Source organism: Zerene cesonia, chromosome 29, assembly GCF_012273895.1.
Source record: "Zerene cesonia ecotype Mississippi chromosome 29, Zerene_cesonia_1.1, whole genome shotgun sequence".
Lineage (NCBI taxonomy): Eukaryota > Metazoa > Arthropoda > Insecta > Lepidoptera > Pieridae > Zerene > Zerene cesonia.
In genome coordinates, this window is record NC_052130.1 from 4,331,357 (window position 1) to 4,358,216 (window position 26,860).

Genomic DNA, 26,860 nt, shown 5'->3' on the forward strand with positions numbered 1-26,860 from the left:
ATGATAACGTCACGTCATAATCTCTCAAAATCAACGATTTAGTTTCCCAGAGAAATGCATGCATATGATACGACGATGCTAATTAATTTAAAAGTCTGTTTTTATATTATTAGCACAGAATAGTAAGAAAAGGTGAAATAAAGGCCACCCTACAGATATCACGGTAGCATCACACAATTCGTCCATATTGGCATCTCTCCAATATTTCGACCATTTACGACTACGTCCCGTGATAAATCGATGATACTTTGTTTCGGGATTGAGCAGGGTTTTTTCACAAACAACCTTTTTCAGGTCAAGGATTTTCTTAATATTGTTGTGGCTTTTATAAACGGTTTTCATAAAATTCAGTCAATTCTTAGAGGCTTTGTTCGTGCTCATTTTATAACACAGTAAGGAAGCGTGATGAAACATTATATATAATACTTGATGTTACCGCCGCGCGCGCGGTGTTAATAAATTTTCGTGGTACAAACTTTCATCTCCCCTTTTATCCGCTTGGAGGTAGAATTTATCAAAATCCTGCATGCCAGATTGCAGGCCAATCCGTCCTCTAGTTTGGTATCGGTATATCAGTCAGTCACTATTGAATTATATATATTTAGATTTTAGTATAGATTCTTTTATATTAATAATAACTAGTACAGTAGCAATTGATATACCTACCCGGTTAGCTCTTTTTTGTATATAATAGTCACATTAAGTCCCCGTGGCATTACAATGTCACTAAAATGCCATTAAATTGTAAGAAATGAAGTCGTCTAACAATCTTCATTTTTATTATAATATTACTCGTGAAATTGTAATGCTTTGACAATATACCTGTGACATATACAGGGGGTGGTTTTTTTAATGCTAACTGAATGAGAAACATTCTTAATCTAGAATATAACATGATCATGATCATTGAATTCATTGGAAGATTTCCGAGAGTTCGCTTGCTCTACCCGGGAATAAAATGAACAAAAATCTGTTAAAATTGCTGCTTTAGTTGCATCGATCTTTATAACCAATTAAAATATACAGGTAACAGTAAAGAAAATATTATATCACAGCTGATCCGTCAGGAAATATAGAAAAACACAGAAACACAACATACCTACATATACTCACTTACACACTCACACACTTACACAAACTATTCCCTTATACTGCGATTATATCGGGTATGTCAGAATCTTCACTTGGAACCTTATTATTCAATTTCTTTCATTTTAGCTTTTTATTGTTTTTTTTCGTTTTGTTCACACACTATTGAATTACATTTGTAAAAGGAACTATTTATTGTATGTTTAGCTGTAATAAAAATAAATAAATAAAATAAAAATTAGTAAAATTCCCTTTCTTCAGTGATAAGAGCACATGCTCTGGTATTACAAAATTCCATCCTGTATAGCCAGAAATAATATCTTAGCCATGTATCGTATATTTAAGTGATCCTCATGTAATTAATATTCAGTATTTGGCTCGGAAATTTAAACAGTGTGATATTTGAACTGAAATTAATTAAATATACATCTCATCCACGTCAATTTCTCTCGCTTCCTGTACATCAAAAAAGTCTTTATATACTCAACCAGATAAGTGTATGAGAGGTAAGAGATATTAGTTATCATCAGCCCTTATATGTTCCCACTGCTGGGACGCGACCTCCTATGACGGTTATTAGTTATATTTCATACCTAATTATACAGTTTTCATTACTGATAAAAAGATTGAATAGTAATAATTTTTCGCATTGTTTATCCAAGCGTTCATGCTAAGAATCCATTAGTTCTCACGGATAAAACAAAGTAACCGAATGTCTATAATAAAAAGGCATTCACGAAACAAAAGCTGTATACCCAAGTTCAAAACAAGGTCACATCAAATTAATAGTCAGCGAATTACTGATTTATAAACTACAGCGAGCCAGCCCTAGCACTTCGCTTAAATTTTATTAGGGCGTTACATGCAATGTTACCCTTTATTTTGTTGAACACGAAGCTTTTTCTAACATGCTGTTGGAATAACTAAGTCTCATTAGGTTTTAGCGTAAATTATATTTTTTACGGCTAACGGAAAGAAACTGTTTATGATACACCTAAAGAAATATTTGTTACTAGACGCTCTTCCCGGCTCTTGGTATCAAGACTCCTATTTTATCACAAGGGAGCATATAATCGGGATAAAAAGTATCCTATCACCGAAGTCAGCTCATACTGTGTCTGTATAGCAAGTACTGTTTCAACGTGATTGACGGATAAACATACAAACAAACAAACTTTCCCATTTATAATATTAATGTGATATGCTATTAGGATATTAAATAGCTTTTTACAAAAATACAGTAAATAACAAACAACCACATAAAGTAACCACGTAAAATTGAAAATTTTTTAATAATTCAAAACAATTCGTTATTTACTCGTCGCTACCTAAACTAAACAGCGATTACAAACAGGAAAACTGTAGAAAAATAATCTCATACGGCCCTGAACTGTTTAATGTAGTAAAAATGTAATGAAAATATTTGGCAATATCCGAAGGTATTAAATTGTTCAACTCTTCAAACAAAAGAAAAGAAATATGTGCGTAACAATTTTGTTAAGAAAACATCTTTTGAAGTGCTTGTTGCTATGTATTATTAGATGTCTGCAGTCTAATATAATTTCAAGTGTGTATGAATTAGTAATATTTCGCGCCTTTTAGTTTTTTATAGCAACATTACTAATATTTTCATTTTTTAAGGCGCAATGATTTATATAATTTAATGGTTATATAAATAATAATTTTAATGGTCGTCTTTGGTATTTCGCATGTTTGAACAAATCAATAAATATAAAGCAAATAAATATAAAATTATTGGCAGAAGAACTGATAATTCATGACATCTTGTGAAATTTGAACGAGATAATGTCCAAATATTACGTAGGCGTAAAATTGAGTCAAAGTATTTTTCAGGTATTGGCAATGAGAATGCTAAAATAGACTTTTTGTACTAATTTAAATTTGTTTCAAATAATAAAAAAGGATTAGTAAACCTATATATGTTCAGAATGCGTCATGCTTTTTCATCATTGCCACAACGCGTCGATGTCGTATGCCAGCCACAACAGAAATTTTGCTATGTAGACGTATTGTGTCGACTGACAACGCATCGTGAGCCTGTTCATTGTAGCCATAATACGAATTTCACGATGTGTATGTATCTTTTAGTTTGACCACAACGCGATGTCTGATGTTTTTTCGCTAAATTAACGTTTTTCGTCTGAGGTAACGTCATATCGATCAAAAGAATAAAATAATTTTGATGGTAAAATGTTTATTTAGCAATTATATAGCAATTAGCGCATTATAATTGTATGACTCGAAAGCGCTTCTATAAGAAATTAAGAAATATTTGATCCCTATCAAACATTCTCTTATCTGTCTAAACAAGTTTCGTTTGCAATAAAAATTATATTTTTTCCTCAAATGCTTCAAAAGATCGTAATCTTTGAAAGACGAAATGACTTAATAAGCTGCTTTGGGCCACTTTGTATCTGCTAAATACGAACTTCCGACATCACTAAGCCCTGTTTTGCATAGAATTGGCAGGGCACAATGAACTTTGTGAAGAGATTAAACATAATATTGTAATTCTCAAAATGTGTGCGAGTGTGCACCACTTGTAACTCAAAAATTGCTGAAATGATTTTAATTACTCAGGCTGCGTTGGATTAAGCTCCGCTTTGATTTTGGTACTAACTATTAAGAATTTGAAAAAATAAACTTAACTAAATTAATAGAAATACTCTTTTCGTATATTTTGACTCGTAAATTTCCTTTAAATGAAGATACAGAAGATCATGTTTACTCAGCGAGCTATACAAAATGTTATCTGTATTCATTGTAGGAAATTCTTAGCAAATAAAGGTATTAGATTAAGATCAATAAGTATGTTTAAAAAGACGATAATTAACGAGGCTAAAGCAATATTGAATCGACACGTATGACTCTTATCTCAAAGATTTCTGTTTTCCATCCACTCAAATTGTAGGAAAAAAATTACTCGTGTCAAGGATAAACTTTCTAGGTTACTTCAATTTAAATAAGTTTCTTGTGATTTTGATCGTTGCAGAGATGTATCAATGTATCAGTTCCTTTAATCGATTGTTCTCGAAAGGCATTACATTTTTATCGAAGTTTTTCCTCTAGTTTTTATTGTTGTTTGATCTTACTACTATTGCTTATCTGGAGTTGCCGAAAGTTGCCAAAAACGAAAGAAGAAGATACTCCATAGGACTGTATTTGTTTAGATTCGTTTCTCGACAACTCCGCGGGTTTTCGTCCGAGTGAAGTTTTATTTAAAAAGAGCTAGAAGCTTTTGCTCGCGATTTCGCACGCGTTAATTCGGAGTAGTTTAAAGGTGCTAAATAAACCTTTCTCTTGAATCACTCTATCTATTAAAAAAAACCCATTAAAATCCGTTGCATTGATTTAAAAATTTAAGCATTAGGGGCATAGGAACAGAGAAAGCGACTTTGTTTTATACTATGTAGTGATTGTTGTCGATTGGTCCCATTTTAGAATTTGGACTGCCTCCCTCCCCAGGAACGGATCTTTTCATATAAGAATTATTATAAAGACGATGGCTTGATACTAGTTAAATGGCTAATCGTATTTTAATGAAATTAAGCAATGAGAAATAGGAATATAGCCGAATCTGGCTAAGTACATGGTATAATTTATTTCGGCTTCTAATAATAATACATAATTCTATATTTTGTACTGTTTTATTGTTTTCTTTATTGAAAGATCTATTTCTTACATGAACGTATATTTTTTTTGCAAATATTAAACTAGAACCAAGGCCCGAATTCAAAATTATAAAAGAAAATAACTTAACTTGTTTGAAAGCAACTTCCGTAGCAAAAATACGGTCGTAATTGAATCATGGCATCCTATATAATTAAATTATTATTTTCCTGTTGCTACTAGTCCATTGTTTTTGTTAATGTATATTGTTTTTGACCCGTGACGTAAGAATGAAAACCAGAAGCATGGACAGTAAGATCAAAAGATAATGAGTTTGATCAGAGGAAATATTACGTATTTTCGAAAAATGAAGGAAACTATAATAATTTATTTAATATTTAATGAAATGAAACCTTATTTTAGTCTCCAGCTTTCAAATAAAACAAGAATAATCGAAATTGGTTCACCCAGTCGATAAATTTGAGGTATCTAACAAACACATAACATATAGTCAAATTGGAAATTTCCTCCTTTTTTGAATCAGGTTGAAACTGCTGATAAAGTAAAATGATTATATAATAATTAAATGATATGTAAGGAATTAAATTGTTCCAAATACCCAATAATATAAAAGATAATGATTTGACGATTCTTTATAAACACTTGATTTTACAACTCTTATATATTGACAGTAATACTTTTTATCTATATCCTAATTCAAATTTATTACGAAAAATCTAGTGTATGATTGTATTTCAATTGTCGCTAACTCATTCATATATGTAACGATTTCTCATAGAAGCTTCCGCATTGCATCCAATGAGTAAACGGTAAAGAACCGTGTAGCGCGTACAATCAGTCGATTCAGTTAATAACATTACAAGAATTTGGTTCGCGGATCATCGTATTATAAATAATTATATAGAACTAGCTTTTCGCCCGCGGCTTCGCCCGCGTGGTATTCGGTTATATCGCTTTCATCTCCCTATTTCAGCTCCTTATATAAATATAATCTATGGCTGTGAATGACATTGACGTTTGTTACTCGCGTTTTTTAAAATATGCAAAATTAAATGTACATTTTTCAATATTTCTGAGAGATTTTCTTAATATTTTTTTTTCGTAAGAACCTTCTCCTAATAATAACAAATACAGCAAAAAAAGGATTAGTGAAATCAGTCCAGCCATTCACGCGTGATGCCGTGACCAAGGAAAACGGGTTTCATTTTTATAAGTATAAGATAAGATATAGAAATGTTAACTTTGGTCGGGAAATAATTTAATATATAAGACATAATTAGAAAAAGTTTTCTGTCAAAAACTATAAATAACCAGTATCAGTAACTAGATATGTATATAAAACAGTAAAGGCACCTTCGTTATTATTCTAAATAAAACAAATATTTGAATTTTTGAATATAGAATATATTTACACACAAACACATCGATAAAAAGCATCAAAATGTTTACACACCCGCAATAATTCCCCGGTCCCAGTGCATTTAGGGGATTCACGTTTATCGCCCATTCATTATGTTCCAAGCAATTTGACCCATATTGACCTTTTATCAACAATCATAAGAAACACTCAATTTAACGACGGTGATGAAATAACTCTTATTTCTATGGAGTTAGAGTTCGCGTTTGACTAGCAATGCGATATTAACTACAGATTTAAATTAGTCATTTTGTAAGTATTTAAAATTGAACTCGGTACAATCTATCTCATAAACGTACATGTCTTCTATATTGCGAAACGCAATACACTTAATTAAATACAATAATGGACTTTTCGAGGATATTTTTCTTTGTGTTCGCCTGCATTTTGGCAATGAGTATGGTGGACGCTAGCCCTAAATGGAAGTTGTTTAAAAAAATCGTAAGTTTTTAATAACGTTGTTGTTTGTTATTATTTTGTGTCGATATTAATAACTGTGCTTTAGAAATATTCTGTATTCATATCAAAAATAGTATTGGTTCCTATGCCATTATTAGCGAACATTTTAAACGAATTGGTTTATACAACAAAATCGAAAAATTAGTTATGATTTTTTAAACTAAATCTTTTTTACATACGTAAATTAATTAGTGTTCGTTAGTTTCGCTCAAACTCGAGAACGGCTGCGCCGATTTATACAGTTTCGGTATTTATTCATAATTCCAAAAAGGATTAAAAGATAGGAAAGTAAGAAAAAGTATGTCTAAGAAATATTCCATGCGTAGCGAAGATAAGCAACTTAGATCAATACAATACTGTTTTCGAATAGGGTAAGCTCTAGGCTTCTTTTTATAAGAGCAGACTTTTTACATTAAATTATATGAAAAAATTACTCTAAATCCTAGACAGGTTTTTGTTAAATTTTATGAAAAAACACTCATTCGTTTTTTCTTTACAGGAGAAAGTTGGAAGGAACGTGCGCGATGGTATCATCAAAGCGGGGCCAGCCGTTGCAGTGGTTGGACAAGCTACAGGAATCGTAAAAGGATAGAATAATTAAAAATGTATTGTAATTGTATACCTCAATGTAGTGTGTTATTGTAAATAATTACACTATAATGAAATCAGTATTTTAAATATTTTTTAAGAAATAAACATTTTGAAAACTATTCAACGTTTTATTGAAACACTGTATTTATTATCATCATCTTCATTAGCCCATAAATGTTCCCACAGCTGGTACACCGGCTTCCAGGCGTTCAGGCCATGATCCACCATGCTGGTCATGTGCGGGTTGGCTGATGGCACATGTCATCGAACATTTTGATTCTTGGACATGCCGGTTTCGTCATGATAATCCTTCACCGTTTTAAGCAGTAGTGATGTTATCCACATGTGCAGATAAATAGAAAAATCATTTTATTTCCTGCACGCTCGCCCCGGTCTCGAACCCCGACTTATCAATTCGACTTATAATAACTAAGTTGAAAAATTCGAACATAACTCAAAATAAATTATTTCAAACCCACTTATAAATTCTGAGTTATGCGTGAACAAACAAACAAATATACAAATGTTGATGCGCTCATTAAATTGGAGACATGTACCTCATTTTTTGAAGTCGGTTACAAATATTGAATGAATCAATTAAATGGTTTAGAGATTTATCCACACAAAATCCATTGGTATCTTCATAGCATTCATCCCAATACTAAGTTTTGTGATAATTTCATTGATATTGAAAACACTGAATCTAAATTCAGTCAGCCAAGAGATGCACACCATACAATATTGAATTAAACCCCGCGCTGCTCCACAATGCAGTGTAGCAAAAATTGTTATGAAATGTCCGAGTTTTATTGACAGGTCTTGCCGTGCCGTATACAATTTTTGATTCGCCAATATTGTTACTGTTATAATATAACTGGGTGACAACTGACAGTGTTCACTTCATGCCATGCGTAATAGGACAAGAGCTATCCTGCGTCAAATAATAAAATCGGTCAAGTGCGAATCGGACTCGCGCCCCTGCTAAATTCAAAAACTTTATTGAAAACGTATTAGTTCAGAGAGCCTAGTATAGCATTAATGAATATATGAAAGATGACAGTCCATGGAATGTTGTCGCTTAAGAACCACAGGTCAGTTTATTGGTATCATTGTCATGTACATGTTACATATTATGTAAAATTTAAATGTAAAATTGATATTATTTTAAAAGAGCAACTACAGAGTTTCTTGCCGGCTCTTCTCTGTAGAATCTGCCTTCCGAAACGGAAAATGTTATAACTATGTAATATGACGATTTAAATAGATAGGAAGTCTAGTTGAATGAATTATTGTTTGAGTTTGAGTTTGAGTTTGCAGTTGCTCTGAGCTGCAAAATAATTGGCCACCAAATCAATTAACAACCAACTTCAAAAAGAGGACGTTATAAATTCGACTGTATTTCCGTGTTACCTCATAACCAAAAGACTCAAGAGAGCGGACGTGATTCCTAATTAAGGCGAACAAAGGCACTGACCTCAGTTTCGCCCAAAGTTCATATAATACAACCTACCTAGATAGTTCATATGACTGACTGCATACTGTACATATAAAAATAGACCTTGAGCCTTGGTGACAGTTTTCAATTAATATTACTATTACTATTTGCATGTTTGTGTTTATTTATAATTAATTCGGTATAATCTTTACTTCATCATTATGCTCTTTTTTACCAAAGGTTATCAGGAAGAAATCGCTCTAAAGCGATAAGACCTTCAGTTGAGTAGTATTCAGCTATTTATATGTTTCTTTTTGTTTCATTCATGCAATAAAATAAATTATATTATACCTACATTAGTTACAAAAAAACATATTAAAAATTCATTAACTAAAAACTATATATTATACTAGCTGCGCCCCGAAAGTTTTGTTAGTAGAAGTAGAAGTTTGTATCCCTTAAGAATATCGGGATATAAAGTTGCCTATGTGTTATTCCAGTTGTCGAGCTATCTACGTAGAAAATTTCAATGCAATCGGTTCACTAGTTTTTGCGTGAAAGACTAACAAACATACACATATCCTTACAAACTTTCTCACTTATAATATTAGTAGGATATATGGAACTCGTATAATGATATTACTATCCCCATCCTAACATATTAAATTATACACTTAAAAATATTAACTATGCATCATACATGATACATAAAGCATAACATTAACCTATATCATTATCATGAAATTAAAAGTTATCTTCAAAAAGCACCCAAACGCAAATTTATACGGAACATACTTTGTATTTCAATGCTTTATGTACAATAAATCTTTATGTACATTTAAAAGTAATATAAACGCAATAAAACATAAAATGTTACGCACACATACAAAACTCTAAAAAGTTATATAAACGCAATAAAACGTTAAATATTACGCACACATACAAAATATCAGCATTGTTTACTTTCTTCTACGGGCGGAATCACTATGCGTGAATGTTTTAATTTCTTAGGTTAGGATGAATGAAGGATGATGGGTTTTTTGGGGAGCAAATTTCAATACCTAATATTTTAATTTTTTTTTTGTTGACAAGTCCTCGAGGCAATTAAGTTAGGGGAGAATGTAAACATGTAATAAATTGTATGAAAAATGTGTCGGTATATTGAGTTTATTTAAATTTTTTAAAGTTGTAGGGAATTTAAAGAAAATAAAACAGCACGAGTTTATCTCTGTAACTGCTTCACCAATTTGATTTTTTTTTGTATAAGCGAAGACATATATAGGCTTTTTGGAAACTGGAACACGTGACGCAAAACCACTTTCATACGAAGAATTTTCATAAGAATTGGCCATTACAAAAAAAAAAAAAAATAAAGGAAAGATCTTTTCTTTCTTCTAAGCTTATACTGATACAAGAAATAGGAATTAAAACATGCGCGAAGGAGACGATAAAACCCTCATAGAATGAAACTAAACAAAGAAGAAACATAATTACAGTATACACGCGCTATCAGTGACGTAAAATAATTAATTAAAGTATCGATCATTCATTTCACGGGATTCACTTTATCGAGAGCTTCGGGAGTTCCCTTCTGACCCGAGACAAAACAAAGGCGACATCAGTCTATCTAACTCATGTTCATTCAACTGCGACATTAACGCAACGGTATAGAGTTCATATTTGATAACCATTTCTATTCGAACTGCACTACTAACTTTGCTATTTACTTGCAATATAAGCGCGATGTGGTCCAATACTTCTCCAGAATACAATTGGTGTGTGAAGAAACAAGACTAATTGGAGATATAAAAATGAATTTCGCCAAGATATTTTCTCTCGTGTTTGCTTTCGTGCTCGCTCTTAGCATGGTTTCGGCGGCTCCCAAGTGGAAGATATTTAAGAAAATTGTGAGTTTTTTAACATGTTTTTACTGCAATTGTTTGTATGAAACTTTTTACTCGATTTTCACCCATTTTGAACTGACAGATTAAATTCGAATTTAGCGCACTAGTAAGTGTCATATATATCGATGATTGGATGGATGACAATATAATAATTCCAGGAGTCCATGTTTTCATCCAGATTATAAACATTAAATAATTTTCTTACGCCTATTCAGACGTACAAGAAAAATTGAGACATATTGTCTATTCCGTCATAAAAGCGAGTTTTTAGTTTATTTATTATATATTATTGTGGCTCCTTGTTATTAAATGATTCAGAAATGAAGTTTATCCAATACTCTCTTTTCAGGAACACATGGGACAGAACATTCGAGATGGAATCATCAAAGCAGGGCCAGCGGTAGAAGTAGTGGGCCAGGCATCATCAATTTATAAGGGAAAATAGTGAAGCACCTCCTGAATTAATATTAATTTCTTAATAGTCAAATGCACCTGATACATAGGTACAGCGCATGAAAGCATATTACACTCTATTATTGGAATTTACAATTTTGTTTATAATAATAATCGAGCATTGTTCTCTAGCCCCATGATAATAATTGACCCTTTTCTGTCTTTCTAGTGCGTCTATGATATTGTATATTTTACTCAACATTATTTATTTGTTAACTAGAATAATGAAAAAGTTAAGTATTACTTTGTAAATAAATATTTTAAATGATTTTTATTAATTTTATTTTCCATCATTTTAAAATTAACAATATTTACAAGTAGTTTTTTACACAATTAATTATTAATTACTATACGTATATGTCTTTATAAGTTATTGTATGTAAGCTGTCTTCAGTTCTTTTATTTAAATTGATATAAAATCTTATACGTATGGGCTTATTTATTAACGACCCGATACAAGAAAGAAATAGAATGAAAAAGGTATTTTCTTGTTATTTTTGATATGAGAATAAAGGATTTTTTTTATTTAATTAAAAGCTTAATCGATTTTCGTACAATGTTAACTATTAAAAAAAAATCTTACATCGGTAATATCATATTACTTAGGTATGCTGTAATAAGTGTTTCAGCGTAAAGTATAATTTATAGACCCATGAAATATGAAACTATTTATTAAATAAGTAATGATTAAATGACAATTATTAAAAAACCAGTAACAGGCGTTCAGGTAACAAAGGATATTTCAAGTAAACTTATCCCTATTGCAGAAATTGTGTCTCGGTTTTTGCGCCTAAAACCGTATTGATTCTTTTAAAAATAAACAGGTAACATCAAATAATCATTATTTTAGGATATCCGTACTTGTCTACGATCTATATAAATGTGGATATATTGTCTTTGAGAAATAAATTCCTTTTTCATCACGCCATTACTGAAACACGTTGTCTTTTATTGACATGTTGAATTATGATGCATTTATAACTTTAATGTTTAAAATACCCATACCGTGAAGCTTTTTTCAAGCCAAGAGGTAATTAAATGGCGTGAAAATGTGGAAACAGCTTAAAGAATCTAATTGTATAGCTTTTTCAAAATTTACATAACAGATTGCTTGCATGATAAAAATTAAAATTTGCAGCAAAACTATTTAAAATTTCACCAGAAGTTACCCGGATTCGTCCGTTGCACATAAATAGTCTATAGCACTCAGGAATCATGTATATATCCAGCGAAGAAATGTAATTAATCCAGTAGTTCCTGCGATGAGCGCGTTTAAACAAACAATAAAAACTGTCTATCTGTGTAATCATTGTGCAGACACAATATTGGGTACATATAAAGAGAACTGAATTTAATTACGGGAATATGACATTTTCTAATTTGTAGGCGTTTATTTCCATACATGTCGGTGATGAATATAATGGAACAATAAATTAATTTTATGGGTGCTTTCTATTCATGTTTATAGTCATTATAATTACATTTAATATTGCATTCGATACTATATTTTATCACTACTGATCCGTCCTATCAATATAAATGCGAAAACAGCTCTGTCTGTCTTTTCTTTAATCTTTAGCCTTAACCGATTGGGATCAAATTTGCTACAGTTTGTGACCGAGAAAGGACATATACAATATGGTATTTATCCCGGAATCTACTAAACTATGTGGAAAAAACCCGACAGTACATCATATCCTTTGAAAACGTGAGCGAAACGGCGGATGGAAAATAAATATAAAATGATAATATTTGTTGGAAAATTCGTTTAAACTAATGATGAATGAAATCCCGAATAAAGTAGTACGGAATTATTTAATCTCGCAATGAATTTCAATTAAGTTAACGTTCTAGCAGTAATAATGAAATTCTTGCCATTTTGAACGTATAGTTGATAGCTCGCTATGATGTAAAATACATTATTGAATCTTCACAACTCGGGTACTATACTAATAGCCCTATAATAACTATAGCTGAAGCATAAACTCAATGGTCTAAGGGTTATCATCCACTAAAAATCAGACGCAGAGGCAATCATTATATCAATATAATTGTATTGTAAATATATTTGTATTTAGAAATTAAAAACTTTTTAACAGATTTTAAACGCGATTTATTCATTATATTATAGGAGTCTCCCCGTGACCACGCTCGCTGTAAAGTGTTCGAAATGTCGGGTTAATAATATAATATATAATACTCGCGTGAAATCAAACACAAGAAAATACTAATATGTTTGTATTTTTATTGTATTAGTGTTCTATGTTGTGTAGTATTTGTATTGTATTTAAGTTCCGATTTAACCTCTACTGGATCTTTTTGTATCTGTCCATCATAATTATATTTTCCTATTTCTTTCTATTTTCTTAAATTAAAATTGAAACCAACTCTAGGATAGGTAATTTAAGCAAATAGTAATCAAAGAATTGAGATTCTTATGTGCTAATGTCATAAATGTAAAGTGTGTTTGTTAGTTTTCCTTTCACGTCAAACTTTTTTTTTATGACAGAGCAAACAAAGGAGCAAATGGGCCACCTTATGTTAAGTGCTGTAAAGTGTTACAGGTGATTTGCCAGCCTTTTGGTGACATATACGCTGTTTGCTTGAAGGCTCCAACGTCGTAATTGTTCGGGAACACTTTCATAATTGAAAACATCTTTCATAATTAAAGGAAAGTTCAATGGAAATGGGATGTTTCACTGCGGCATTAATTCGAACCCAATCCAAACACGAACATTTATTTATTCAATTAGACTTCTTCTAGAAGCACTTTTTAATCGTCATAAGATAGTTTTACCATATACCATCGGTTCGGAAAGCAATTTCCCATGTCACTCTCTAGTCTATTAAATATCTAGAAAAAGCCTTTGTCAGCATCTAGCCTTTTAGCTAAGTCCAGTCAAAAATTTGTATCATAAATCACACGGGAGAGAAAGACATACAAACAAATACACTTTAATGTTTGTAATATTAAGCAAGAAATTAAGGATTCAAAAAGTAATTTGATATATACACAGTAACAGTATCATCATGTTATTTAAAAACGTAATTTTTATACTATGAAAGGTTCACTATTTTACTGTTTATTTAATAGATTTAACAGTTATAACATCGTATTAAAGCTATATTGGTTAACGAATAAATAAAATTACTGTACGACGAAGAAAGTTATTTAATTTGATTATCACCCAAGAACAAGAGTTTTAAATGCACATATTTATATACAAGATAAAGTATTGGCAATCTCACTCTATGAGTGCTGCTGAGTGCAGAGCTAATCTATTGTTATTGTATTACAGCGATTAGGATTTTATACATTGCTTCTTTTCATAGAATTATGATAAACTTAAAACTTGTACAGTCATATTTTAAGCAATGTACATATTTCTTATTCAAAATTTGCCGTCGTTTTTTCTGTAAAACTGTATATTTGACTTTTAAAAAGTTCTCATAAATTTTACAATCAAAGAAAGACCAATAATTGTGCTGTTAAACATGAAACTTCATATTACCTACTCAGTCTTTAGAATCATGCGGTTGAAGTCGCGGATAAAAAGAAAAAGTTGTGTAGTCCAAATTTCCTACAGATGCTATAAGCGTTTTCTGCCGTGAATGAGCAACAAACATCCATACATCTATCCATCCATCCATACTAACGATCTTTCGCGTTTATAATATTAGTAGGGTTAATGTCAATCATGTTATATTTTGAGTGTTATTTACATTTCAGTATTTTTAATTGAACAAAGTAGTGTTAAAGATAATTTTTCTGTTTCTTACGCTTATAAATATATTGAATTGGTTATATACATATTTCCCAATGAAATTTTTGTATTTTAAGTGAGTCAGGCAGTCATATTTAATTAGTTTTTTTTTAATTTTTTGTACAAGATCAGTTAAAATTTTTAATTATTTTTTTTTTGATGTTATTGTATTTTTATTTTATTTCCAGGTACTTCCCCTAATAAAATATCACTAAAATATGTAATGCCTCACATATAATCATAAGAAATGTTTATATTAAATTCATACGCAAACGAGGAATCACTTTATCAAGTTCTTCGGGAGTTCCCTTCTGACCCGTGACAAAACAACATTCAGTTAAGCCAACAGTTATCTTCGACCATAACTGAACCGCATAGAGTTTATTTTTGTTTACACCAATGCTCTAACCACATGACTAACTAAGCTAGTTTCTTCAATATAAAAGCGGTGTATTCGAATGCATCTTCAGATCACTACAACTTGTGTGTGAAGCAAGATAATACATAAAAATATATCATAATGAATTTCGCTAAGATATTTTCTTTCGTGTTTGCGTTCGTACTCGCTCTTACCGCGGTTTCGGCAGCTCCCAAGTGGAAGATATTTAAGAAAATTGTGAGTATTTTTAATGTTTATTTTTTCTCATGTATGCTTTAAATTTTGATGGCATTTATACACATCCCATGAATATGTGTCTCGCTGAAATACTGTATTATAAAAAAGCACATACAGTTTCAGAGTATTTCTTAGGACAACATTAAATAACGCATACTATCAACTGATAGAAATTATATTCAGTATACAAGAGTCTATTCTAGAGATACATGAAGCAATCTCATTTAAAATATTCACATAAAATGTTGTTGAGACTCTACAATTGGTTCTGTACTGTTAAAATTGTTCTGTTGTTATCAATCGTGTAGAGTCATGCGTTTAACTCTACATGGATTAAAATAATCTCTTAATATAATTACAATATTCGTATTTGCATTGTAATGTAGAGAAAACATTTCATGCATTTTATAATAGAAAATTTTTATTATAAGTTCAAAATTTTAACGAATCAAATCCTATAACCATATTTTAGTCTTAACGAAGTATTTATTTTTATTTGCTATATTTTTCAGGAACACATGGGACAGAACATTCGCGATGGAATCATCAAGGCAGGCCCAGCGGTGGCAGTGGTTGGTCAGGCCACGTCCATTTACAAAGGGAAATAGAAGAAATAGAAGCATCTAGAATAATAACCTTAATTACATAGACGGGATCACAATCCAAACTGTTTCGTTATATCAACACTCGACGCTAGTATAAGGGCCCGGTTTCATAACTTATTCATGACTCTGATTTATCATTTATTAAAAGTGTTAAATATAAAATCAGTGACTTTATCACAAAGTATTCTAAACTGGCCCTGAAAATCGTAAAAAGATAAGTTTGTTAATTTTGTTTACTTCTTGAAGAAATTTTCTAACATACTTTGTAAATTTTGAAAAGAACGTTTCATCATTTTTCGGTTATAATTGTGACAAAACTAATTTACTATTTCATACTACATAATATTACTACTTAAATATGTTTTGTGGTAGTATATACAATTTGCTTTGTAGAAGCCGTCTTTTGTAATTTAGGCATCCTATTTACTGCCTAAATACTCTTATTAATTTATTTGTAAGTTCTGTTATATCGCCATAGAAAAGTATTATTTTGTACATTTTATATAAAATAAAGTCTGAAATCATATACAATATTTTATTTGTTATATCTTAAATATTGAAAAAAAAAAATAGGTTAACAATTGCAGGTTGGCAGATGTCACATGTCGTCGAATTTTTTATTCTTGGACTTGCCGGTTTCCTCACGATGTTTTCCTTCACCGTTTTTTAAGCAGTGGTGATGTTATCCACATGTGCCGATAAATTGACAAATCAATTTATTTCCTGCACGCTCACCCGGTCTCGAACCCCGACTTATCGATTTTTGAAGACCGAGGTTCTCACCACTGAGCCACCACTGCTTTTTACGGCCAGATCTATCACATATTAATTAGCTAGCTGTTGCCTAGAAGAAAATCCCCATAAGAATGAGACATTTCACCGTGATAAGCAGTCTTTATCACTCGATTTGATTTTGTGTCAAAAAATTGCTCCATTGCGACGTGAAAGAAAGACATACAAAAACTTTCGCATTTATATTATATGCAAAAACGACTGACATCTATGTATCATGTATAATATAATTATATAATTGAGAATAGATCTTTTGTGACGCCTTTTGTTATTATATTGGCAATAACGCTGTACGTCGTGAGTGATTGTGTTAGTGTATTATATTATAATGAATCAGTACATAGTATAAAACAAAGTCGCTTTATATGTACTGACATAAAAGGCAATTTTGTTTTATGATTTTTTTAGTGTTTGACATTTGAGTATGCCTATGTATGCTTAAATCTTTAAAACTACGCAACGGATTTAACGGGGTTTCTCCTAAGCGATAGAGAGATTCAAGAGGGAAGTTTATATGTATAATAACATGTTATAAACTACTCCAAATTTAACGCATGCGAAGCCATGGGCAAAAGCTAGTTGAATTGTATTTCAGGATTCTGTACCAAAAACAGACCCCATTATAATGACCTCGCTATCCGTCTAATTATATTATATTATCGAACTTGTCTTGATTAAATAGCCACCACATATCGCAGGAATCACAATAATATTGACAATTGAGAAGCTATTACCTTCCCCGATGCGAGCTGGCCGTGGTGAAGCATTCTCGACTCCCATTAATAAATATATTAAACTGTTATATGAATAACTTGATTGATGATGAAGATTTAATTATTTATAATGCTTCATTCTACAAAACTAAAAAATGAACCTTATACGAAGTAATTAGTCACTAATATTTTATACAAAAGGTGTCCTTATACACAGCAATCTCGACCACAAAAGGATATGCCTAAAGGAAATATTCTTTGCCAATTTGTCCGACAAATTTGAACGCTTCTTTTTTAGTCTCAACCGAAAATCGTTTAAAGGATCACTTTATTGTTAAGCACTAACCACTTTAACAAATAGTGATTCATCATATTATACAGTACTGTGAAAATAAAAACCGGTTTCATACAAATGAATAACTAATACCAACCGAAAAAGTATAGGGGACTCCCTTTTACCACCAATATAGACAAATTAACTCAACAAATACTGTTTTAAAAACATTATATCGTTATCGTTAAAAATTATAAATTTCCGTGAAAAGTATACATTAATAAAAATGTGGGTTGACCTTCCTTGGTCTTTTGAAATAACTGGCACAATATTTTCTTAGTGAAATATTTATTTTGACCTTGTATGTATGGCGGCAAATAAAAATGCCTGTTTTTTATTTTATGCATTTGACGTCATGCCATAAAATTACGCATATTAACGCTGTAAATGTCGATTTTTAGTATGCGTAATTAGTAAACTGAAGGTAGATAAAGAATTGAGGTTAATTAAGAAAAAATAAGTATTCGTTTTTCGTTATTGAAAGTGTTTGTTCTTACTATACATAGATAGTACTTAAAAATATAATATTGATATTTAAATAATCCTATTAGTCCTACTAATATTATAAATGCTAAGGTTTGTAATGCGAAATATGTGTGTGATTGTTGCTCTTTCACGCAAAAACTACTGAACCGGTTTCAATGAAATTTGGTACGTAGATAGCTGGACAACTGGAATAACATATAGGCAAGTTTTTTCCCGATATTCCTGCGGGATACGGACTTACGCGGGTGAAATCGCGGGGCGCAGCTAGTAATTTTATAAATGTGAAAATCTATTTGTTTTTCTTTCGTTTCTACGTCACAGTGAGTGATTTTTAACAGAAAAGTATATTAATATTATGGGTCACAGAATAGTGATGGCTCCGAAGTAAAAGTCAGCAATAGAATTATATTGTAATATTGCTGTTATATAATTCTAAGACTTCGTCTAAAGAAAATAGGGATGGGTCTGAGGTGGTTCCACGTGGTAAAAGTAGCCTATATTTCTCTTTAACCTCCTACTTATCTTCAGTATAAATACTTTATGCTCCATTGTAACGTGATATAAAAGACAAACAAACAATTTTTTCGCATTTATAATACACTAGATTCTCGTCGCGGCTCCGCTCGTATACGGAAATCCCTGTATTATCCCAAGGGGGGGTAAAAAGTATCCTATCAACCAAGTCAGTCAGTATGTATACTAAATTTCATCAAAATCCGTTCATTCGTTTCAGCGTGATTGATGGACAAACATCAAAACAAACTTTCACATTTTTAATATTAGTGTGAAGTAAGGATAGTTCAATATAAAATGAACAAATAGAAATAAACTTTGGCTAAAACTATTATGGTTTAGAATATGAACTTATAACGTATTTGTTATAGAATTATTGGCAGTTGTTTATGGAAATAACATCGACAGACCATTTGATTGATTTAAATAAACAATGCATTTATCTTGTATTTACATGCTTTCAGCGTGGAATTATCGCTGGTTGTTCAGTATACAATCATTAGTGTCCAAATGTATAAATAATCCGGAACAATTTACAATTAATAACGTTCATTCAGTGTCAACAGTGGACATTCTGAATGCAAATATTGTCATTTATATGTCTGGCTTAATATCCGTATCAGGGTTATAAATACGTTGATTATAACCATCTTTACTGTGCAGCCCCTCTTCATATATATCTATATACATAAAAGAAAGTGTTGTTAGTTACACTATTTATAACTCAAGAACGGATTAACCGATTTGGCTGAAAATTTGTGCAGAGGCAGTTTAGAACCGGGGGAGGGACATAAAAAAAACATTTTTATCCCGGAAATCCCATGGGAACGGGAACGTGCGAGGAATCTCCTGGTCTATCTTTTCTGCGACTAGGGTGAAAAGCTATTAGTAAATCAAGTTTGGCGGACTTTAATTTATTCATATTTGTTATTTTTATACACTAGTTTATTAATAATTTTTTAATGTAACATCGTCGGACTCATATGGCCAATATGAGTCCGACGATGTTACATTATTATCATATTATCATAGCAAAACTAATATCTTATAGGGGTTGTAAAAATATTAATAATTGGATTTCTAAACAAAAATTATATTGTATTATGTTAGACTATGTTAAAATGCCAGTAAAATATAAGAATTTGGTATGTGCGGAAATACAAGGAATATTTCATCAACGTATAAAAGTGGCGCGATTTAACTAAACACATTCAGAAACTTGTAGTTTAACAATGAATTTTAAAGCATTATTTTTGTTCTTCGTTGCTTTAGTTTTCGTTACGCAGGCAGCCCCTGAACCACGATGGAGGCCCTTTAAACGATTGGTAATTAACTGTAATAATTAAAAATTGCTGGTTTTTGCGTAAAACCGTTATAAATATACAAAAACACAAAAGTTTCCTCTTTATAATATTAGTGTAGATTATACGTATAAGAGGCATACCTCTTTCTATATGAAAGGTTATGTTTTTAATAGTTAAATAGTTTCTATGGCTACACGCTAATTTTGGTTTGGGATGAAATGGCTGTAGATTGGATTACATGAGTCAATAGTATCAGAAACAATATAAAAATAATAATTTGCAATATACTTGCTGAGATTACCATTGTTTTGTGAAATTTTGTTTGTTTGGATGTTTGTCCGTCAAACGCGTTAAAACTACTGAACGGATTTAGCTGAAATTCGATATACAGACAAGGTATGAGCTGACTTGGGGGATAGGGTACTTTTTATCCCGATTTAATGCTCCCTTGGGATAAAAGAATTTTGATGTCCGGGCGGAGCCGTCTAGTAATAAAATAAAATAAACCGATTGATTATTTTCAGGAGAGAATTGGCCAAAATATTCGTGATGGGATTGTAAAAGCTGGCCCAGCTGTTAAAGTCATTGGAGAAGCAGCCAGTGTGCTGAAGGGGATCCGTGGATAATATTTACTCTTTTTAATTTTAAGACTTTTCTTGTATTACCTGTAAAGTATTTGTTTTATGTATCTATCTGTGTTTTGTACTGAATTAAATAATTTCGATGAAGATTTTGTTTTAATGGCCATCTGCCGTATAGTTTACAGCCCATTTCAAATTTCTGGGTTCCCTGCATTGGTTCCAAGCCTTGTAGCAGGGGGACTTAGTAGCTTAAAGTGCTCTCTGGCACTCTGAATGGAGCTGGATGCGGAGGGGACTGGACGGCCGGTCTGCTGTCTGAGCAACTCGACCGACCCGATGGCCAGGGGTGGCTTAGCTTGCTGGTTGGCTGGCTGTCCTGATGGCCGGCTGGATGGCATTAGTGGTGTACAAAAACATTTTCGTAATATATATTTAGTATATGAATTCATATGTAGTACAAATTGCTAAACACTGTGAAATGAAAAATGTTTACAACATGCGAATACGTCAAAAAGTTTTATACCATCACGAATTCTCAATAAAATCATAAGTTACTGCACTAACGTTTCTTCTCGGGTTTGTGTGAAATAATTCAATTGGTTTTATTATTTAAACACAGAATATACACAAATTTATTTATAACTTATTGCATCTTTAATCTTATATGAAACTATTTCTTTCCACATCAGCTAAAATACAATCCCATAACGGTACCATAATATATATTTAAATAAACTATCCTCATATCACTTTTATTATATTAATATAATTGGTATATCTATTAATTAATTACTCATATTATGATGTTTGATGGAAAGGGAAGACAGATACACTAGCGCCGTAACGCGTTACATAGCAAGACGATTGACGGAGGGTTAACCGCCGAAGAAATTATCACCTCAGTTATTATATATAGAATAGTAAGAAATAGACAAACACCATGACAGACATGATTTTAATAACACAAATAAAAATTAGAATAATTCACATTAACTATTTCACACAGCGAAATTAGACATTCGTTATAGAAACAAAGTACAACATGAAGCAATTAATACATTTTTTAATTGCTACTATTTCATTACTGAATACATACGCTATGGGTGATAGTTTAGTAAGTAAACGCTCTCACATTGAATCTCTATATCATTTATTTTCTTTTTCATATCTGAGATAAATTACGCGTCACTTAGAATGAAGCAGTCATTAATAAAGTAAAATTTTGCATTTGTTCGAAAACTTTGGTCATTATTTGTCGATGTCGTCATATCGTGGATTTAAAACTTAATACTTTTCGATTTTTTCTTGGACATTTAAACCTTATCAATTCCAATTTCCAAGTTGTCAATTGTTTCTATTCCTTTCCTTTTAAGAAGCTGGCAATACATTTGCAGAAGCATTTTTAAGTTGTTTTGATATTACTCACAGGCAACTGCCTCAAACACCCACCTACTCAAATACCCTTGTGTTTATCTATCATTAGGTGGAACAACAATTATAGTTATCATTGTCCCTGTGTGTGCTATGTTTACCATATTCTGTTTTTCCGCCTTTAATAAAATGTAAACAGGTTGTGTTGATAAGCCCATTGCGGCAGGGATATAACAGACTTTACCGAAGGTCGACTTGAAATTATAGCATGAGAATGCGAGTGTTTCGTATAGTTAGTCGAGGAGTCTGTGGCCAATATTCTTATCCAATCCTCTCTTCCATTTCCCACATAAATAGAATCCCTTTTATCACTAATCTTTAAAATTCGGCTATCAATTTGCATAAGGCCTCTGATAACGTTCATTGGCGGTGATAGCTCTTACCATCAGGCTACCCACCAAATCCATTGCCAACTATGTCGAAAAGAAAGGCACAGGTTTTGTACTAAACAATGTCCGAGTCTGTAGAATTTATTCTTTTTATAAAAATTTTGAAGAAATTATCTTTCAGTCGCTTTAGCTTTTCGTTTGGTATTTACCAAAGTATTTATACTTTGTTTACGAAGGAAAGAAATTATGATATCATACTATCACACTTTACACTATAAATGCGAAAGTTTGTTTATATGGATGTTTGTCCGTCAATCACGCTGAAACTACTGAATGGATTTTGCTGAAATTTGGTATACAGATAGGGTATGAGCTGACTATGTATCCTATCACCAGGATACTTTTTATCCCGATTAAATGCTCCCTTGGATAAAACAGGAATCTTGATATCCGAGCGGAGTCGGGACGAGCGTTTAATACTATATAATAACAAATATTGAATGTTACAGGGCGGTGGGCAGGACGATCCACAAAGTGGAATTGATTCTCTGACAAATTCATTTGATATGTTGAGAAATTTCTTCCCATCACAATAACTTTATGGACTTTTAAATAAAACGATTGCACAACTAACGATCTTGCATGTTATTTATTATATGATTATGGTAACGAACAAAAATCGATTAATACTAAATTTAAAATGCATATAAGTTAGATTGTCGGGTAAGGACATAATTAGTATATAAGTTTAAAGATATATATATACGATCGAATTGAGAGACCAATTGCAAAAAAACACAATAACAAATAAGAAATATTTTGTCTGAAGTCAGTTAAAGCATCAGAATCGACTATATACTATTGTTTTTATTTAAAAATGGACCGCATGTGTTCAACATGTTTTCAAAATAATGATTATTATGGAACTGAAGCTAATTTGTTATAAACAGTGGTATATTAATACGTTAAATTTAGTAAAGAAATTAAATTTAGTAATGAAAAGGTATATTTAATTTTTAGTTTTATAGCATTGAAATGCTTTAATCAAAATTTCTCAATGAAAAGGTACCTTAATTAGTACGATTTGTGAAACATAAACACATAAATTCCTAGTCTATTCTAATATTATAAAGCTGTAGAGTTTTGTTTGTTTGAACGCACTAATCTCAGAAATAATTTCCGTGTTGAAGAGCAATGATATTGTAGCACTTAGAGCGGCACGTTGAAATGTCGCTAACTGACATCGGTTGTCTCTTTTTCGTTCACAATAAGTGAATCTTGCTATCTTACTTTGTTCTCTAATCGTATTGCAGTGTGATATCGCAATAAAGTTATTTATGTGTGCGTTAATGAGCCGTTTTTGAAAATCGAATGTTGTGTTGGTAAACTATAACTTTTTACTAATAATATCATTGTTAAATAGTTCATTTATTTAGGAGTATGCAGTTAAACCGTGGGGCACAGGTATTCGAAAATAAACAGTTTCAATCTAGATTGTACTTCAATGTATTAGAAATTACTATACAGAGAAAATTGCGCGTGAAACAAGAAAATTTATTTCCAATATATATTTCATTTAAAAATCGCAGACGTCTGGAAATTGCATTCACGTTCTATAATGTTTTATGTTTATTGATTTCAAAATTCGTAAAGTAATGTTTCGACTTTTATTCCAGATAGCGTTTTTATGTGAGTGTAATAATTTTATCGTGTTTTTATTTGTAATGCGACGGACGACAGTGTTAGGGTGTTATTGTGATATGATTTAACTATAATTTACAGCCGCGCGAAAACAAACGTTATGAAGAACGTATAGGGTTTATTTTCTATTGTATCGGTGTGGTCACTTTGGTCCCCGAGCTAGCAACAGATTTCATGACCAATTCCTTCCGGGTTTGATGAAATTTGCGGCTGGCTTGCGGACCATTTATACCTGTATAAACAGTTTTTATTGTTAGCAAGATATGTTTATTTCTGAAAAAAAAACATAATTAAAAAAAAACAATAGACAGTATGAAATATTCAAACCTTTAATATTGAACGGATGTTGATGATACTTTGCAGTGCTGTAGCTTTTATAATTGAATAATAACACATAGCTATAGAATACTTTTTTGACCGTTGACCGCCTCCTTGGTACAGTGGTTAACGCGTGAGCGTAGAACCGAGGGGTCCTGGGTTCAATTCCCGGTGGGGACGCACAAAAAAAAATGTCTCAGTCTGGTAGGACAGAAGGCTGATCACCTACGTGTCCGTAAAGAAAATCGATCAGTGAAACAGATGTACATCATCTGCCCCATACCCCACTAGGGAACACGGGACTTGACACATAGAATACTTTATTTGCCCACCGATTCGTCAGGTTAAACTGCGCGGCAAAATTAGTGATTCTTATGAATTTACTTTTCTAATGATTACTTTTAAATTCTGAAACTTATTTTAACTCAAAATTATTATATGTTTGTAATGTAATTCCATTTACAGTTATTGCGGTTGACGCCCATTACGTAAACAAAAGTATGACCAAGCCGGGACGTGTCCGCTTCTACCCAAAAAACTCTGTGTTTCGGAAATCAGATCTCATAGACAAAGGATGCAGCGTCTTTATTAACGACTGCCCTGCTGCTTACAAGTAAGCTAGCTACTATTGTTGTGAACAATGTTTACATAATAGAAAACTATCAATTCATGACACAGGTTTTATAACCTCGTCTAGAAGTTCTCGCTGTATCGTGGTAACGCCTGAACTCTCAACAATATGATCTGATGATGCCTCAGCCGGTATCTTTTGGGGTGCCTAAGGTACAAACTGAAAGAACAGATTCGTTGATTCCCAGAAGCTGGGTTGTTTATCACCACAAATCGTATAAATTTAAATTAGTTACAAAACTTTGTAGCTAAAAAACTTTTCAACGTTTCGCTGTACATAACGAAAAATTCAAATACGTATTTAGTCTTGGGAATAATCAGAAGAAGTTCTTTTAGGGTGAAAGTATTAAATTCGAATCATGTAAACACGATATTCATAACTTCAAGAGAGTTCTAGAAAATTGCAGACCGAATTGTGTACTTTTGAAGAACAAAATTACCTTCTCGTTTCTCAAAAGCTGAAATTCAAACATTTTTAATTATTATTATGGGTATTCTCATGACAGTTTTATTAACAGGACTTTCAATAGACCTATCAAAGCAGGTAAAAACATATGCTTCTAATTATCATCATCTTTATTCACTATACTGCCAATCAAAAATGCTAAAGGGTGTTTGTTTATTTATCAGATATATTTTATCTTTTTTTTGTCGGAATAATAATTGCGAGTATATAGTAGGTATATAGTAAAATATCTCTTTCCTCGCTCGCGTCTTCTTCTATCACTTCAAATTTCGTTTGTTTGTCATTATTACTGCATATTCATTAACGACGCGGGCGAACCTGCAGTTTTAACAGACATGCGGAAACGAAGAATGTTCTCATTCCGACTGTACTATGGATTTGTTAACATTTTTTTATTATAGGAAATTATTGTCATATATTAGATATATAATTATTGTTTATGTATTAATAATTATTGATATTGCTATATGGCATTTTAGAATCTGGATTGTGAACACCGACCAGGGACGTCGGTGGCCATATTCAATAAGTGTTATTTCTACGAAACCTGCAAATAAGCGAAAGCATCGTGCTTAATGCCATTTACATTAAATCAGCCATTTTATCTACGTGCAGTTTCTAGCAGACGTGTGCTGTGAGAGTTTAAATGTTCCTCATCAGCTTTTCTGCTTTAGCAAATGTTAGCATCTAGTTTGGCGCCTTTTGCAATTACAAACTTAAACATGAGAAATCCTTACTAATGCTGTAAATAAGAAACTTTGTGTGTTGTCAGCTCATGGATGATATGATATAATTTTGCATGGAAATAGATTTGATTCTTAAAGAAAGGTTTTTATTACAGCGTTATGTGCAAATAGCCACAGATTTTAATGAAATCGTAGCATGCTGAGAAAATAAGCAGCTAATAAGAAATCTTAAGTTGATTCACACGACAGCTATTTACTTAGTCAGTAATTCAACAAAATACATTTAATCAATATTAAGAAACATTCCATACTATTAAGTATGAAAAATAGAAAAAAAATTAATAACAAAAATACATCTCCATAGTATCTTGTGGTACTACCGTGCTCTCGCCAAAGCATATGGACTTTACCTTCTCAAAGCGGTTCAAAGCTTCATAACTTGAGTTTGGATTACACCAGATGAACTAAAGTTTCGAGAAATATGAAGCCCCATATTTTATGTACGATATAGAGTTTGTTAAATGCTTGTACAGTTAAGCTGTAGAGCTAGAAACTTAGCTCTACAGTAATAAGTTTCAGCCAGCGCAAGCCC

General features: G+C 31.8%; 2 protein-coding genes across 2 annotated transcripts; both read left to right on the top strand.

The window, feature by feature from the left end:
* The first annotated feature begins 6,431 nt into the window (after positions 1-6,431).
* On the top strand, positions 6,432-11,269 carry LOC119837899 (cecropin-like). The gene is made up of 2 exons (XM_038363683.1): positions 6,432-6,598; positions 10,896-11,269. The coding sequence occupies exons 1-2, from the start codon at positions 6,503-6,505 to the stop codon at positions 10,989-10,991; spliced, it is 192 nt and encodes a 63-aa protein (XP_038219611.1). The 5' UTR covers positions 6,432-6,502; the 3' UTR covers positions 10,992-11,269.
* Positions 11,270-15,134: 3,865 nt separating this feature from the next.
* On the top strand, positions 15,135-16,512 carry LOC119837898 (cecropin-like). The gene is made up of 2 exons (XM_038363681.1): positions 15,135-15,379; positions 15,892-16,512. The coding sequence occupies exons 1-2, from the start codon at positions 15,284-15,286 to the stop codon at positions 15,985-15,987; spliced, it is 192 nt and encodes a 63-aa protein (XP_038219609.1). The 5' UTR covers positions 15,135-15,283; the 3' UTR covers positions 15,988-16,512.
* Positions 16,513-26,860: the final 10,348 nt, after the last annotated feature.